The 17,997-nt window shown below is 39.1% G+C and overlaps 2 protein-coding genes across 3 annotated transcripts in view; one reads left to right on the top strand and one right to left on the bottom strand.

Moving 5' to 3' along the window:
* The window catches only part of TSHZ2 (teashirt zinc finger homeobox 2), a 227,791-nt gene extending 222,494 nt beyond the window's left edge, over nt 1–5,297 (top strand). The window contains exon 4 of the transcript XR_009819839.1: nt 5,277–5,297. The gene's annotated coding sequence lies outside the window, so the exon portion shown is untranslated. The remainder of the gene's footprint in view (nt 1–5,276) is intronic.
* Nucleotides 5,298–13,778: 8,481 nt separating this feature from the next.
* ZNF217 (zinc finger protein 217) overlaps nt 13,779–17,997 on the bottom strand; it is a 28,335-nt gene continuing 24,116 nt past the window's right edge. For both annotated transcript variants that reach the window (XM_062009114.1, XM_062009115.1), the window contains exons 5-6: nt 17,166–17,294; nt 13,779–15,901 (exon numbers count right to left, since the gene is read on the bottom strand). In XM_062009114.1, the coding sequence (XP_061865098.1) occupies nt 17,185–17,294 (110 nt within the window). In that variant the 3' untranslated portion in view covers nt 13,779–15,901; nt 17,166–17,184. The remainder of the gene's footprint in view (nt 15,902–17,165; nt 17,295–17,997) is intronic.

Here is a 17,997-nt window from a genome sequence, read left to right as displayed (position 1 = left end):
GAGAAGGAGAAGGACACTTAACTTTAAAAATGTCTGTCATTAGTACAATAATAATTGTTGGTTTTAAAAAAAAATCTTTGAGAATCCACTAACAAACTTGCCCAGTAATTACTTGTCAAGGCAACTTATCATGGCTTTTATTACCTACTTGTAAAAGTATTTACAAGACTGGCCTGCCTAGCTTTTTTAGAGATCATGGAGGACATAAGAAATCATTTTAAAAATCAATAATTATATATTAACACGATAGGGGTTGAAGCCTTCCAAACCAGTTTTACAGGCTATTGAGGCAACTCTCACACGTTCAGATGGCAAAGATTGTCTTGGATTTTTTGGTCTTTTTTCTTTCATTAATTGTGTTTTCATAAAGCACCATATTTATTGACTAATTCATACCCACAGTTCAATTCCTAAGATAGAAGGGAATATTCCCACCAGGGAGTGTCTGTGCAGGCTTTGCATGAAAAGCAAGCTACCCTTGGTGATGGGAAAATACAAAAGCAAGAGTTTTGGCCCCAGACAGCCTCTGAGTGGGGGCTACCAAGGGCAAATTTGCTTTCTACAGTATTGTGCCCTGATAACTCCTAATGGCCTGATCCTCCCACAAAATCCCTGCTCTGTTTCAAGCACAGCAGCTCAGGTCAGATTTCAGCTTGGTCTTGCTGTGACTATTATCTTGCAATCAAACCTATTGAGAAAAACATAGAGGAATGAAAGATGGCAACCTAATTTTTGGCAGAGGTTTTCTGCCACTGAAGAAGCGACTTCAGTGCCCAAGGCCAAGCTGGGCTGAGGCCTCTGGCCCCTCTCCACTTGCCACTGTAACTCTCAGGCTGGAGAAAACTCTTCAGCTCTGTGGAGGTGGATCTCAGTCACATAAGGCTTTTGTCTTCTCAAACAGATATATGATGCAATTTATATTTAAAATTCTCTCTATAAAGACAGTATTGATCACAGATTCCAGATCAATATGTCACAATTACAGCAGGGTTTAAAGACCATCTGTCCCCAAGCAACAACACCAATATAACCACCTCTATATATTTTGAAAAACTGCTGCTATGTGCCCATCTTCCTACCATGCAACCTGACATATTATTTTTGCTCCCAGGAAGCTGTGTTTAGGAGATACATAGAGTTGTAATTCCTGGTTCCTGGCCACCCAAGAAGAGACCTTGTACCAGCTTTTCATTGGGTTTCAAAGCCACAGCAGGCGCAGTGACACTGTAGTTTTGCTGGCCCATTTTCCTGTTCCTCCTCACAATTTCTCCCGCAGGTTGCAACCAAATCTCTATCCTCAGCTGAAAACGATTGGCAAAAATTTACTGAATTTTACTAAAACTAAGAACTTTTCAGTAATGGTGCTGAAGAGTTTGAGCTGGCCATGGGCAAGAGTAAACTGAGCCTTTTTTTATATGTGAGAGATCGGACCACAGCAAAAGTAATATTTTGAAACCTGTAACTAAATAAATACCATGCAACTAAAGGCATATTTCAGTTCACATTTCATCAAACCAAGGTCTTACTTTGTCAGCACTTGAAGTCAAGAGAAGTCTTTCTGTTGGTGGCCCTGAATGATTCCAGAAAGAAATGCTTCCCGGGTTAGCTTTTTTCTTCTTGTCTTAATTATTGCCTCCAGTGGTTGACTTCACACAAATACACAGATTTTAGGATTCTTACTCTCCAGTTGTCTCCTGAAAGAAAGGGAAAGAATAAAAAGTAAATCATAATAATGAGTTTACAGTGATAACAGAAGCCAACAGACCTCTGCACATGAGCATGTGCCAAGCGTAAAAGCCCATTGTCCCTCACACGCTGTGCCATGTCCCACCAGCATCTTCCTAATCTTCCCTGCGACTGCCTCCCTCAGATTTCATTTCAATCTTCAGCTTTATTTATACCAACTTCTAAAAAACAGAAACCAGATTCTGAATTCATTTATTCCAGTGTAAATCCAGAGCTACTCCTTCAAAGTGACTATATTTACCCACTGCCTCCACAGCTCCAAACACTGTCCTCATGGTCCTAACCTGGGATTCCAAACGTGTTTAGATGGTTTTGAAAACAACTTCAGCAAACAGTCTCCAGTGCCATGCAGATTAAATCTAAGGCACAGTCTGCACTTCAGAAGTTTTATAGTTGTGTCAAGGAAGCGTTTGCAAAGCTTTGTTGTTGATGTGACTATGCTGGTAAAAGTCCTAATATAAAAACAGTTGTATTGCTGTAAAGCACTTTATACTAGTACAGCTTATTTTGCTTTGCTGGACCACTTTTATCCCAGTGCAAGCACTTTTATTCCAGTATACTTCAGTCTACACTCATGGTTACTTTTTGTTTTAACAAAGCTGCCAAAAACGTGAAGGGCAGATAAAGTTTAAGATGACACTGATGTTTCTCGTACCAAAGTGTCTGCACAATATTTTCTTTGACAGAATTTTAAAAAGTGAAATAGCTGTACCACTGGACTTAACTACAGAGTAATAAACTTCCAGTTCATCATCACTCTCAGCTCATGAAATGTCTTCAGGCCTTTGTAAAAAGCCTTGTTTGAGACAACAGATTAAACACTAATCCTGGCAGATTGTACATCTCCACTTGAGCTCTAGCTGAGCAATCCTTTTTTTTTTTTCCTTTTTTGATCTAAGTAAAGGCAACAAATTCTTTCATTACACTTAGATGAGATAGCAGGGGGAAAAAAAACAGTATTTTTAAAAGAAAATGAAAATAACATCTTGCAAAAATGCAGCTACGTTAGATGCAGGCAATGCTTTCCCTTGAAAGCCACATCCTCAGGTGGTCATCAGCCCTGGATGAGGGGTGCATTTACAGTACTCAAATATCCATGCAATTGTCTGACATGCAGAAGATTCGTATGGGAGATGTTTTCACTGATTAACTGGTCCATGTAACATTAAAAACCAGTGTATCTGTATATATCTAGGTAGATATGCAGCTAGATACAGACATCTACCCCTACGTACATCCATCTACTTGTGCACTCACTGGCACACTGTACTGGGGGGAATGCGTGTCTATTTATAAACAGGCAACGATTCCGTGGCTGAAGCAACAGCTGGGCACTGTTGGCACCAAGGAAGCAGCAGATATCTTCAGGATGTACAACACAGTATTTTGGCTTTATAATGCAGCAAATGCTGGAATGTGCAATACAGGTTGCAAAAGCTGACAAGCTAAACAGTTCTTATTTGGCTCAGGGTACTTCACTGTCATATGTCTCTGGTACAATATGCCCTTTTGTCTAGTGCTCAGGCACCACTTAGTAATCCTTTGTTGGTTTGGGGTCTTTTTTTTTCTGTACATTTGTTCTGGATTTTATTATCTTGAATATTTCAGCACGAATCATGAGAGATCCACCCCCATTTGAAATAATAGAGCATAGCTGGCCATGATAGCAAAGTCGACAGTTTTGCTCTGCCCTGGCGCTTGTGGTATGTAGAAAGTTTGTTATTGGCAGCATCTTCAGGTTACATCTGTGACCCGTGGTGTTAGGTCTAGCATTTTGTTTAATAATAATTTAAAAAAATAGAATCAAAAGCTCATTTCTCTCAAAACAAAAACTTGTATATACTACAAATTGCAACAGGAAAGATGAAACACATTTTTTATATTAACAACGCAAATGGGACTTCTTTCCGAGAGAACTCACGGTGACTTGATCTGTAGAATGTTTCAGTGCTTCTGCACTACTTTTGTAACAAGTGCATGCTGTATAGAATATATTGCCTGTATACTTAGAGTGGAGGGGGGGGGGCAAGCTGCTTTTCATTGTGCACTGCAGCTTGTTTGGATGAAAAGTTGCGCCTTTGATGCATTTTTATACTGTACATATTTGTATATATTAGCTATATTGCCGTGTTATGGACACAGATTTTGTTATATTTGCTTGTTTTGGTTTCCTACAAAAAACAAATTGGTCCATAATGGGGGATAAGTTGGGTTTTTTTTGGTATAGAAAATATGCTTGCAGTTTTTGTTTTTCTTGGTCATCAGCTTTTAAAGGCTCATAAAGGAATTAGAGAAGAGTTTTTTGGAGGAACTCTGAGAAGCAAGTCTGTGTTTGCATGAGACCTGCCCAATTGCTGGCTATAAAGGGGGGACGGGGGGAAGAGGGGAAATCTAAGTCAAGTTTTGCTTTTAAAGCATGCTTAGTCCCATGGGAAAACTCATACATGTACAATTATTCTCTTTGTATTTTTATCTAATAGTGCCTGAATTATTTTTTTTATGTCTTCTTGGAGGAGCAATTCATAATTGTCAAAATTTGAAACATTAGCTTAATTTTGTTTTCATGACCTCTCATTTCTCCTCCTTATTTATTTTATTGCTGTTTATAATGGGCCCCAAGGCCATTTCTGACATTGCAGTGTTCTTCTTCCACATTAAGGATGTTTTTAAAATTACAAAGATTATTGAGCCAACAGGCTGTTTTAATCAAAACCATGTTTCACTTGGTTTTGATGATTATGAATGGTTCTTCCCATGGAAAAACCCTTTCTGCTGGGAGGACCATACCACCTAGTGGCCTACAGCTCCAGCACAGACACACATCTTCCCCATATTTACTGTGTTTCTCCAAGCCGAGCTGGCAATTTGTCTCCAAATTATTTGCTTATAATAACTAACTTAAACTAAACAAATTGATAATGTTAATGGCATTTTTTTTACCCCTCCCCCCTTTTGTTGATTGCTAAATAAATTTGTATAATTTATACTAGAGGAGATTACTGCTTTTATTGTTTTGGGTTCCCCCAAACCAATTATTAACAATCAGGACTATGTATCTCATTAAATTTAAATCAGGTCAAACCTATTTATCTAAGGCCTTTTCTGATTTACAGGAAGATGACTGTGTTCCTGTGTGTTTAAGTTGTATTTCTCTGTATGATTTTGCAGCATTGGAATCTATTAATGTTGGGGTTTTGTTCTGTATTTTTACCACAGTAAATACATTGTAAAACAAAACAAAAAAAAAAATCCCTCAACTTTCCCACAGAAAACATTACTTTTTCTGCCCAGGGATTTTATTTTTTATTTTTAATAAAATCACTGCAGTTTTAGAAGTGTAATTAAAGCCCTGAATAATAGATCACACATCTTTATCTGTTGTGTTTAAAAGGACAAAAAAAATAGCCCAAACTGTTCACATAATCCTGAATGCCTCATTTCCATAAAAAAGGTTTCTATACATATATTATTTACATTTTTAAACATGGTAATTCTTTCCTTTGTGGCATAAAATGTCTTTTCCACTACAGCTATTGGAAAGCGACTGCTCACATCTGAAATGTTATCGTAATTTGCATCAGGAAACCCAACTGCAGACATTAAGGACTTGGGTGTGTTCAATTATGATTTTGCTGGAGGCTGTCCCTCATTTTAATGCTGCACTCATTGAACTACCTTTCTGAAATCTAGCTGATATGGTTCACCATAGACATGCTTCACAACATCATTAGCTTTGCAAATGGCTTCATTTCAGTCAATGCAGACTTCAGTTTTGGCCAATTGTAAAATGGAAATTTGAAAAGGAAAAAAAAAAACCAGATGCACTTAAAACATGAAAAGAATTATTTATATGATAAAAATATATTTAGATTTTCAAAGCACAAGACTGAACAGAAGTGCTCTTTTTATGCTTTCTGAAGATGTTACTGTTAAAAGTCTTTCTACATCAGGCTTAATAAATCTGTAATGACATTTGATGGATTGATTTTTGTGTGGGTTTTTATTTTCTTTCTCTTTTTTTTCCTCCTTTCTTTCTCTGCAGAGAAAGAAAAAGATTGACCTGGAGAGGCTGCAGGAGTGAAAAAAAAACCACAGGAATGTGCCTGTTTCAGTAAAACTCACAAATGATTTCTAGCAGTCTCCCTTCCCTTAAATAACAATCACTTAAAATAAGAAAAAGGGGAAAAAAAAAATCCAACTACACCACGCTGCATTTGTTCCTACAGATCTTTTTCTTTCCCTCATCTGGCTCCTCTGACCACTCCATGCCTGGGTTATTTATGGTGTAATCTACAGCAAGGCATTGGGCTGCTGTCACACAAATTCAAGGCTCGCTAGCCATAAACCAGGCATGATTGAGATACCAAACACCCTTCTCTCAAGAGCTGCCCCTCAGACGGATGGCTCTGTTTAACACTTCGTTTCCCTAAGCACTCCCTGGCTCCCCATACATCCCCCTGTGCAGGGTGATGTCTGGCATCGGGGTGCCGCAGCTGCCTGGGCCACGGTGGGTTATTTACAGCCAACCAGCTGAAGTTCTCTGTGGCACAGATTCCCAGGACTTGGACTCATTAAATTTTGGTAGGTGCATTAACACCTGTTGGCCAGATTTAATTCTTCTCACCACGATAAAATGTACAATCAGGGGTAGAGCCCACCCTGAGTTAGGCTGAATGACTGTGGGGCCACAGGCCCGAGAGCGGAGCACCCTGCCACGCTGCTGACAGCTTTCGTGCCAGCCACGTGCTCTCAGGCCACTGAAATAGAGGGCAGCTGTCCCCACGCTTGTCTTTGGGAGAGGAAGGATGTGCTGGATGCATCCCCCCACCCTGTTGGTATCTTTCTCCTCTAATTTCCTCCAAATCTCCTGCTTTTCCCAAAGTGACCTGGAGGAGAAGCACTGCCAGAGCAGCACCCATCCCTTCATCAATCACCCATCCTCATCTCACAGAGCCAAAGCTGATGAAAGGCTCTACACTCTCCTCACCCCATCACCCCCTTCACTGTGTGACGATCCCACACCCACACACACCCCTGACACACAACTTCAACACAACGGGTAGCTCGTTAGCAAATCCACTTAGGAGCCAGTGCAACACTGGGGGTTTTTTGGGGGGGTTAAGTGATTTTTTTTAGATTGCAGACATTTGAAGAAACGCCTCTAGGGTGAAATAAAAAAAATAGATATAGATGGCTAAAATAACAAATGAATCATAAAACTTAGAGATGGAGAAGGACTATTAGATCATCCAATTTATCTTGCTGTCTGCCAATACAGGTTTGTTCCCCACAGACTGCTCCCCAGGGCTTTGTCTAGCCTTTCTGACTTAACTCCAGCACACGGGGTCCTCTGCCACTTTCCTGGGATGAATAGTTAATGGCTTCAACATGTTTTATAGGTACAGGGCCAAATCCTGGCCTGGAGGGAGCCTCACCTGCACGGCCCACAGGCCCTGCCCCTGAATCTTTGGGTAGCTCCACAAAGCAGTGATACACACACACGCAGGCTGTGCTGGCCCACACCAGCCTATGCTGGCCTGCACCAGGCTGCTGTTAGCCCATAACACCACAAAGGCCAGGCCTGTTCAGCCAGCAGACACATCCCCTCTGGCCCAAAGAGTGGAATCAAGCCCATGCTGCAGCCTTCCTGTGGTGATGGAGGCTGCCAGAGCAGCTGTAGGCAGCTCTCAGCAGGCTTAAGAGACTGCTCTAATTTATTCCAAGGGTTTGAACTTGTATCTCTTTTTTTTCCTCTAAATTATTGGTGATACACTCCAACAGAAGAACAAACAAACAAATAAAATCAACCCTTCAGCTTCTCGGATGGATGTTTTGGCTACAGGGCAACTTTGAAAGCTGGTTCAGTTGTTGGTTTTGCTTTCATTTTTTGCTGCTCCTTAAAACTGCCTTGATTTAATAAAAGTTAAATGTTTTCATAGGAAAATCAGGCTGGGTGGTTTGTGATTCTTTTATGTACAACACGATTATTACATTATTCAACAATTCAGGAATAAATTTAGTTCTGTCTTACCTTTGCTGAATGTTTTACAATTTAAATAGCTGGTCTGACAGTGAAGTCCGGGTACTAAGGAGAGATCAGTAAGCTCCAGAAGGGCACCGAGGTCATGGTACAAAAGACTTCAGGTGGGACATCACCAAGTCTGTGGGAAGCAGGAGAGGAGAGTCTGGGACCAGGGGCTGAGGTCTGCCACACCAGAAGTGGGATTAAGTGACTTACCTTCTTGAGAAAACACAAAATGGGAAGGATCCAGTTTGCCCACAGTAGCACAGGAGTGCTAGTCTAGCTGTCTGCCCTTCACAGACTGTTCCATTCACTGCCCCAATCCCCTCTGGGGACAAAGAGGTAGCAGGGCCAGGGGCAGCTCCATGTGGTGCCATTACTTATGCCCTGAGTCTGGGGCACGGCTGCCGAGCACATCACAGGCAGAACATGCACAGGAGAGGGTTACGGCACTCAGGGCAGTTTATTAGGAAGATTTATGGTCAAGAAAACAAAAGTTTAGAGGGACAAAAGGCAACCCTACATACCCTCAGCATCTGTTCTGGGCTCATGCTGACTCCTCAGCCCCAGATCACAGCACAGTGCTTAGGGGAAACACAGTTCAAATACTTGCTTTACTTCTTGTCAGCACATTAAACCATTGCAGGTGTGTGGAACAAGGTAAAGACCACTCCATTTTGTAAAATGTAGGACTGTGGTAGAGTGTTCTACTGCCCAAACATAATCTAGGCTAAGATCTTTACATCTCCCTCTGGTTGTCCTGCAAAATACACAAATCCCCAAAATATTAAGTGCATCACATATTTAAATGGCCCTGGTGAGGGAGGAGGAGTCTTGCAGAGATGATCAGATAAACCTCAGCACTAAGAAGAGCATTTGCTAAACAAAGACTGCCTACACACTGAAAATATTTATTGCAATGGTAATGTCATTTGAAAGGTATTTACAACATTTTTAATGTAGAAAAGACATACTTTTGCTGGTGAACTGGTCCTTTTATGGATGCAACATATTTAGAGACTTTGTATAGATGTGGCCTTTGAAATGTGGGCCCTACAGTGACCCAACAGAGCTGTAATGCTAAGGTTGGACATTTTGGGTGCTACTGCAAAAGTAACACTAAATTACATGAAGGAAATATTGCCCAAATAAATAGACTTGAAATGTGAACTTTCTTTTTTAAAAAAAAATATACTAATTCTACAGTAATACTCAACCTTAGTTTATGTAATGATACAAGTACAGGTACAGTTCCTCAGTTGGCTCTCCACCATGTCCTTTTTCCTGGCAGACTATCATTGATCTTTATTTTTAAAGCCTTCACAAGTAAATTCACTGCATCTGTCTTTGAGTGTGCAGGTCAGTGGTGTGATACAATCCAGGGTGTCCCAAGACCAGGCTTATTCCACTGCCAAAAATCTCTGACAAGTTAAAACTCAAAAGCCAGAACCAAAGCCATATCCAAAACTTTTCTTTTACCAATACATTCAAGCATTCCCATTCATTTGACATGAACTTAAGAGCTTTACAAGTGTTTGAGAGTTTTGTTTGCTTGTTTTTCTGAAGTAACTAAAGAAATATCAATAGCTCTGGATAAACTCATCCCAGGATGCACTCAGGTTAAATTAACAAAATGAGAAGTCCCCAAGCTTAGGGAAACAGCAATAATGCTGTGTTAGAGAAGGGAGAAATCACTTTTTTATATAAAAAGTCCATCTGTAAGCAATTGTGTTAATGTTTTAAAGGTGACCAGCTCAGGCTTGCAGAGTCAAACAGCAAAACAACCAAAACTTTTACCAGGAAAGAAATTTTTCAACCCAAAAAAGAGGTTCTGTCAGAATGTCAAAGGCCCAGATTCAGGTTCTGCCAAAAGAGAATTTTCTGAGACCCAATTTGAATAGAACTGTTGCATTCAATTAACTTTTAACCTTGAGCAACACTTGCAGAAGGAGGCAGACAAACAACACAAACATGACACTGAAGGTAAATCAAAAAGAAACAGAAGTTTAGAAGTGCTGAATCTCAGCCCCATCTGACCCTGTGGAATGCACAGAGCAAACCCATGACACCACCATGGAGAAGTGCAGTGGGAAGGTGTTTCCCTTAAATTTTAGTGCAAACACAACCTTACCAAAAAAGAAGCAAAAAGCCTGAGAAATATGTTATCTGGACAACAAAGTGAAGTGCAGAGCCATTTCTACTCTCTTAACTGAGAAAGGAAACCTGTAGGCAGATGTATGAAGTACTGGGGCCTGTTGGCTGAAAACTTGGGGAGTTCTAGAGGTTTTGGTGAGTAGATGGAAGCACACAGGATTAAAAAAAACCCCAAGTTTGGTAAAAATCTATTTCAAATTTAATTATAATTTCACTCAGTTGTTCTGATCTTTTTTTCCCCAAAACTATTTATGCTCAATTTTGACATTAAAATTTCATTTGGCTTGCTCAGGATTACTTTATTTAGTCCTGTTTAGTTCGATTATTTTTGGAACATACATATTAAAAAAATTCAGAAGCACCCCAAACTGAAATAACATATTTTATGACAAAATGTGAACTTTAATTTTATATGAGGGGGCATTTTTAGCTATAAGTGAAAATGGTTTCCTGATTTTCCAGAATGATCAGATAAGCAGGAGGTGTGTCGTTCCCTGGCTCACACAGGTAACATTGGCTCTCTCACATGACTTCCCTACTTACCACTAGTTCCAATAAACTGCACCAAAGATGGAGGGGTGATATCACAGAAAGGTTCTTTGCAAGCAATTATTCAACAAGACCAAAAAAAAAATCAGTAATTAGATCATGACTTTCAGAGAGGATTAATGAAAACATTTTAGAGGTGTAAAATGAGTTTGAAATGCCAAAAATGTTCCATAATTATTAGACCAGATTTGCTCATGCAAATAGTTTTGTACCTAAGATTCATGCAGAGAAATGTCTGTCTCATAGTGATGTGTACCACATTATAAAATGCATCATTTAATTAATCATAAAATCCTGAGCAGTCAAAAGCAATGGTAGCCAGCAGCTAAACTGCATGCTAAATCTGCTCTGTAGCAACACTTTTCAGTAAATATTGATAGGGTGAGAAGAGAAAATTGGAGATAACATTTCTGTATCTACAGATTTCCTTTAGTTCATCTCACTTGTCGGTAAAGTCTTCTAGTTATACTGTGATTACTGCTGCACAAATTATTTAAATAGGTCAACATCTTTCTGCATGTATGGCCTTTTCCGAGGCAGCTCTGTGTTTGTTTTATTTTTATCTACTTTTATGCAACTGCTAATTAATCTAAATCTAAAGTAAACTTGGCCTTGAGATACACAGCACCTTCAGCAGAGCGAGCTGGTCTGTCTCCTCACAGCTGTCTCATCCTTCAGCTGCTCCAGGAGGTTCTTCTTTGCCAACAGTGCCATCTAAAGCCCACACACACTCCAGGCTCCCACTAGCAAGAGGAAACTGCTGTGATTGAAATAACCGTGATTGCCTTTTCTAGAGTATCTCCTGATCAGAACTGCTGCTCAGAGCCACCCCTTTGCCCACCCTTGAGCTTCCACCATGAATAAGAGGAAAGGAGTGTTGCTTTGCTTTCACATAAAACATAGAAGGAGCAATATAAAGCTGCTGTATCTGCCCTAAGCAGATGGGGGTCAGTTCAACCACAGTCAATCATCAAATTAAGAATGGATGATCTCACACCTTTACATTTAACTCTTTTCTTTTAAGACATGGCACAGTTGCAGGTCCACAGTCAGAACAGTGGCCAACGTGGCAGTCAGAGAAGGGTTAAACCAGAGCATTTCTGGTTCTGTAACACCGTGTTTATTAACCCAGCAGCCTTCTCTCCAACAGCTACTAAGAGCAACAGTAGTCAGTAGTAGTCAGTAGACTAAGAGCAAGTCAGTAGCCTGTTGCAGTATCAATGACCAACTCCAAACTAAAGGAAACTGCCCATCACAGAACCTTGTTACAGATAACAATACAGGTCAAAATGGGCACTCTTGTAATTAGCATGTAGTTACTCAATCTGCATAATTACACACAGTAATCATGCTGGAGCATGTTTGGAAATGCTAGATCTCATTTTCCCCAGTAAGCCTAAGTCATCTGAAGATCTTCTGTAGGAACTACCACTTTAGAAGTTAGGCATTAATATTAAGATGAAATTGAATTAAATATACTGATTTTAATGTCAGGAATGCACTCATAACTATTTTTTCCCCTGAGAACCATCTGCAATTTAGAGACTTGCTAATCCTAATTAAATGCACTTTTCTTAAGCATGTGCAAATGAACAGAGAAATCTGCTCAGTAACGCACTTGCATATTTTCCTCTTTCACAAAGGGGAAGAAGAAACTGTTTTGTGATTTAATATTAGATCTTTGTAAGAGAAGATGAGTGTCACTTCTTAATAATTTCAAGATATACACTAAATATCTTAACTGGCAATTCATTAAAAGCACTGGAGAAAGATCACTCCAACAAGCGCTTATAATGCTGATCTGCACAGCCACAGTCACTGCAGAGAAACACCATATTTCAGTTCTGTCTCGCAGCATTTTAGAAAGTACTTGAAGTCCTCTGATGCTCTGCTGGGAGGCAACAAACAGAACCCAGTACCTAGCAAGTTATTGTGCAAAACAGTTCTCAGGGGGCTTCATTGGCATGAGGGGGTCAGAGACCAGATCAGGTCCTGAGTCAGGGATGTGTCTCCAACCCCTCAACTTTATCAACACCAGCAGTGAAAAGGCATCCTAGCTTCATTCACTGTCTCCATTTCTTTTTGGCTTTGGCCTTACCCCAGGAGAGTGTCAACTTCTCCATTGATCCAAGTTAGTCAGCGTATAACATTTCTCTCAAAGGAATTAAGAGCGGGAGAAGTTTTAGAAGTATTAACGTGCACAACCGAGGAACCAATTACGTTACAGAACAGACACAGTAGCAATGAAAAATGCACCTCCAAAATCCCACAGTGTTTAAAATGCAAGATACTTGAAGCCAAGACAACTTTTCCGACTTTAGTTGAACATCCTATACCTTCTCAGCCAGCAAGACCTGTTCTTTTAATTCAACAGCTTGCCCAACTCACAGATTGGGACCTAAATTCACTGGAATATACATCTATTGTCTCTCCAAGAGTCCAATTTATCTAAAACTATTAAAAGGCAAAAAGGTCCCTTAGCACTTCTGAGGGTGGGCACAGGTAGCATCATAGACACTGTACAAATGTGCTGTTCCCAAAGCAAGTGGCAGAGCCACACACCACAGCATCTTCTTAAGCTGCCACACTTTGAAGCTTTTATCTTCCCCAACAGCACCAGTTTTACTCAAGTCAAGAAACTAGTCTAACCTACTCGCACAAGCCTTACCATGGCAACAAGCACCAGCACAGGAACTCAAAGCTTTACCTGCAACAGCAGAGGTGCTGTGGTCACCCACACCAATGTCCTTAAACATGGAAGATTTACATCAGGTCTGTCATTTGATGAGCTTCCTTTCTCTTGAGGACAAGTTGCCTTTGACAAACCTTTTCTATCAGTCTTCCAAGCTCATAATGTAGTTTTGGGATATGGTCAGTTGGTGAGGTCCAACACACATCAGTCAAGTTCCAAGAACACATCAAATAGAAATTTCACAGAACTTACCTGGTTTTACAAACAATTTAAGCCCATGCAAATTGTGAAGCATCATTAAAAAAACCAATCCATGCTTCTCATTTTCAGCACCACAAAAAATGCCTGCAATAGCTCAATTCCCTTTCCCTGAAAGAAAATTACTGAAAAAGAAGAAACAAAAAGTTTCTTCATTATTTTAAAGAGTTTTCCTCTTAAGACAGGTTTTCTGGAGATAGACTCAGTCTTTTCATATAAGCAACTGAACAGGGCATGAATTTGGGTTGTGGTTATTGGCAGGTGTTCCCCCTCCCCCTGCCATGCAAGTACAAAGAAAGTTCAAGGGTATATGAAATTCTAGGCAACTCACTTTAGGAGGGAAGACACAGAAACCAGTTTTGCAAAACACCAAGTCTATATTTACATCCACATGTAATAATATACTCAACTAAAGTGAGATACATCATAAATTAAAATGAGTAATGTGTGTCTACTGCTTGACGACTTCTGGTTTCAACAATTAAAATAAAACAAAATGGAATGAAATAAATACATCAACAAAAAAAAAAATCAACAATTTGTACCTCTATATATGCACTGTTATTTCCAAAGAAACATACAAAACCAGTAGTATCCCAATAGTTAATACTGATGGGCAAAGTGTATTCTGAAGTACAGGGCTGCGCTGCCACAGAATAGTCTTCATGTCCATTTTTCCATTCCCACCCCAAGATATTTACCAAGGAAAAGCCTTGAGGGAAACTGTACCAGCATGAAGAGAGATTAAAAACAAACAAGTCTTAGGTCTGTTTGGTGAAACATTTTAAAAAGCAGCCCTGTACACTTTAATCACAACCCCGTCAGGTACACGGATGATAGTTACAGCATGCATTCTATAAGACTCATTGAAAGATCACACCAAAAAAATAGATTAACCATTTTCCAAGTGAATTCATCTTCAAAAAATAGGCTATAAAAGTGCAAAACTAGGAAAAAAACCAAAATTCTAGATTATGTACATATGGCTCAGCTTATGAACAGGAAAAAAGGTAAATAGTGTACAATTTCCTGATACACAGCACTTCATCACATCGCCAGTTTACAGAGACATTAAAAATAGGTCCCATATACAGGAACTAAGACATATAACTGGAACATCTCAAGTTGCATAATGAAAAAACAAGAGTTTCTAGGTTTTGCTATTTTACATCTGCTGTATGAGGGAAGAGAGCAAAATGAACAGTGCAAAATTTTTCCATTTTTTGTTTTACTAAAAATATATGGAAGTCAAAGCCAGGTACAGAAAAAATTAACTCTTAACTATAGGCTGTATGAGAAGCAATTAGGAAGGAGAGTCAAAATATGCAACCATTCTGCTTTACTGGCTGATAACTGGCCATCTTCCCTTTACAAAAGTTAAACTGCATGTGCATTAGAAAAAACTCTTGTTGTCTTCACAAAAAAATAAAAGGAGATATTCTCCCATTTACAGGTTATTTCTCAAACGCCCAGTAGATGCTAAAACCCGACATCAAGAAGCTTTCAAGCACAGTCAAGCAGGCTATACCACAGCCACATCCCTTTCCAAGTCTGTCGATCCCATATTCATATTTCAAGTCTGTTTGTTTGTGACTTTACAGTTTGGACAAAGGTGCAAAGTAGTTTTCCTCTAAATGTTAACTGCATTGAGTTTAGTACAAAACTAAATGTTTAAAACATTTAGATTGGTATCGTTTCTCATGCAAGTCCTGGGTATTTTCTGCTGTAAAAGTTTGTATGTTGGTTGAGATGTTTAAGAGGCTTCTCTGAAGAACAGTAACCAATGCCAAGAGAAGAATCCAACCATGTTTCAGAACGCCACGCTGAAATCCAAATGTCAAGTATTGCCTCATCCTCGCGTTTAAAAATATGCTGGAAACAACTCCAGGGAAACAGATCCCTCCAACACATTATGGTCCTAACATATACAAGGCAGATCAGCATAATGTCAGCACCATTGCTTTGATGTTCACAACATTTATAAACAGGACACTTTCAGACAGTTTATTTGGAAGTTGTTTTAAAAAAAACTAACATAGTTCAACAGAAATTAAAAAACAAATGAGAATCTTTCACCTTTATGAAAAAGGAGCATTAAGCCAACAGGATTTCACCTTCAATATTTACAGTTTACCTGAGGTGCAATGACTATATATTCTTTCAAAGAGAAACTCTTCAGCAGCACTCAAGTATGTAAAAATATAATTCCTACCTAATTTTTGGTCAATTAATTCTAATGAAAAATACTCAAAAGTCAATGTCAAGATATACATTCTCCACACACCTTCATAACCCAATTGTTTAGACTACTCTTTATGGCTATTTGGTACAAAAATGATAACAGAACCAGTATTATAAAACTGTAGTGTTTTTATATAACAGTACAATCACAGTTTCATTCAGTAGCTTTCACCATTCACTTTCCTCGAGGGATGAACTACAGGTATAACTCCATACAACATGCACTTGTGTCCTTGGACCTGTAGGGAGGAAAAAAAAGAAGTTTTGTGGTACACAACTACAGAACAGCACAATATATTTTTTTTGTTGTTGTGAGGAGACCTTTAAAACAAAGCGAATTTCTTCCACACCCTTGCATAAGCGTGTTTAGAAACTGATATTGTCATGTAAGGTCTGTGTCTTCTATTTACCAAGTAAATGGTGAAAATCAAGTCTATTTTTGAAGTTAATCAATCCCCAAGTAGAAATAAAGGCATGAAACTGAGTTGCTTAAAAAAGTAGAACCAGATAAAAACGGTTAGTAGCAGGACAAAGAAACCTAAGAATATTAGAAGAATATCAAGAAATAAAGTGAAGTATTTTGAAAGCTGTCAACTAGATGTCAGATAGCTCTGGTCCTCAAATATGTAACATTTTTCCCTGAAATAGCACATGCTGATCCAAGTGCTACAGCATCCAAGACGTATGTCCTTAAATTTGAATGAGGAAAAACTATCTGCAGCCCTAGGCTTGAAAAAAGCATACAGATATTACTTATCACCTGAGCAGCTAAGAATGTTGCAAACACAGTGGACTTGTTAAGTTCTGAGATAGAGCTAAAGAACCAAAGAGATGAAGCACAGAAATTCAGAAGACCGGGTTAATTCTTTTAACTCCACCTGTTCCACTAAGAGTCTACAGCCACCCCTCAATCAAACAAAAGAAAAAACTATTTGGAATAACCTCTCCAGTCCATAAAGATAAACTGTCAAGGAGCTATCAGGACATTCTTACTTCTTAATGAAATAAAAAGAGTAGTCTTCTTTGAGGCAATCCTCACAACTTTCAGAAGTTGTAAAATGAGTAATATCTGCATTTTCAGGAAGGACTAACCAACATAACCTCTCATAGGACTCATGAACTGTGATCACAGGCACTTCCTCTCACTTCTAGTTCTCCACATGATGTTCCCTCTTCTCCAAGTACTGACTTAAGGGGAAAGTCCTTTTGTTGAACACTTCCCACTGGTATTGTAACTAATTAATGTGTTTATTTATTGTTAGCCCTTCAATTTCTTTTCAAAAAGGAGCATCTATGCATCTTATGCAAGCCATTGCCATTATTCAAAATAACTAACGCTGCTACATCAGTAACGGGCTGATTTCGTTACAGAAAAGGAGTTTGTATTTTCAGCTCTTCTGGTTCAGACCTTCATAATCTCTCATCATGTTCCACAGCAAACCTTTGATGCACTGAGTCCAAAAGGCAACGTTTAAGTGACAGTTATTCAGAAGGTTTGTTTACCATTTCCTGCAGGCAATGTTTAAGTTTTCTTGTCGCTCGCTCGGAAGTGTGCGTTAGCAAGGAAACTTTCGTAACTTCGCTTCTGGAGCACGCTGCTGGATAAGTGTTGGTATGACACGGATCTCTTTCCTGACAAAAAAATTAATTGAGAGGAGTTAAAATTATTTCCTGCTAACCTAACTGGTCAGACATTCAACTGTGAGCGGGTTCACATCAGCATCCAGAATCCCAGAATACCAAAGATGCTACCACAGATCATCTGATGAGGAGAGCCCAAGGCAATAGATATTCCCAGTCCTATTAAAACATGATATGACATTCAGCATCCATACCCAATACAAGTATTCATTTAACAGCTTTGTCCTGAGATCTCTCTAAATCTTGCTTATTTTATTTGCAAGAAAGAAATGTCTTTGCTTAGCTCATCACACAGCAAGCTTCACATGAAGAAGGTTCAAGTGCTGCAGTACCTTCTATACCATGATGTCTCCAAATCCAGTTTGTGTGTTTGTTTGAAAATTTAATGTTTGAATATGAGCATTTGAGAGGAAAAACAGGCATGAGGCATTATCGCCATCACAGATTATGGCACTTGTGACACTTCAAAGAACGTTAATACCTATTTACTTGAAAACCTTTGTTAAGCAATTTTCAGTCTAGTATACAGGTAATTTCATGTTTATCTGAAACCATTAATTCAGCTTTATATATATATGAAATCAATGCTTGTTCCAGATTAAGTCTTATTAGCTTACACAGGCAGTCAAAAACACTTCATAAAATGAAGGAAAAAAAATTCAAGAATCATTACTCCCACAGGATACAAAAAGCC

This window comes from Colius striatus, chromosome 16 (genome assembly GCF_028858725.1).
Source record: "Colius striatus isolate bColStr4 chromosome 16, bColStr4.1.hap1, whole genome shotgun sequence".
Classification (NCBI taxonomy): Eukaryota; Metazoa; Chordata; class Aves; order Coliiformes; family Coliidae; genus Colius; species Colius striatus.
The sequence above is the reverse complement of the archived record's forward strand: the minus strand, read 5'-3'. Positions and strand labels throughout refer to the sequence as shown.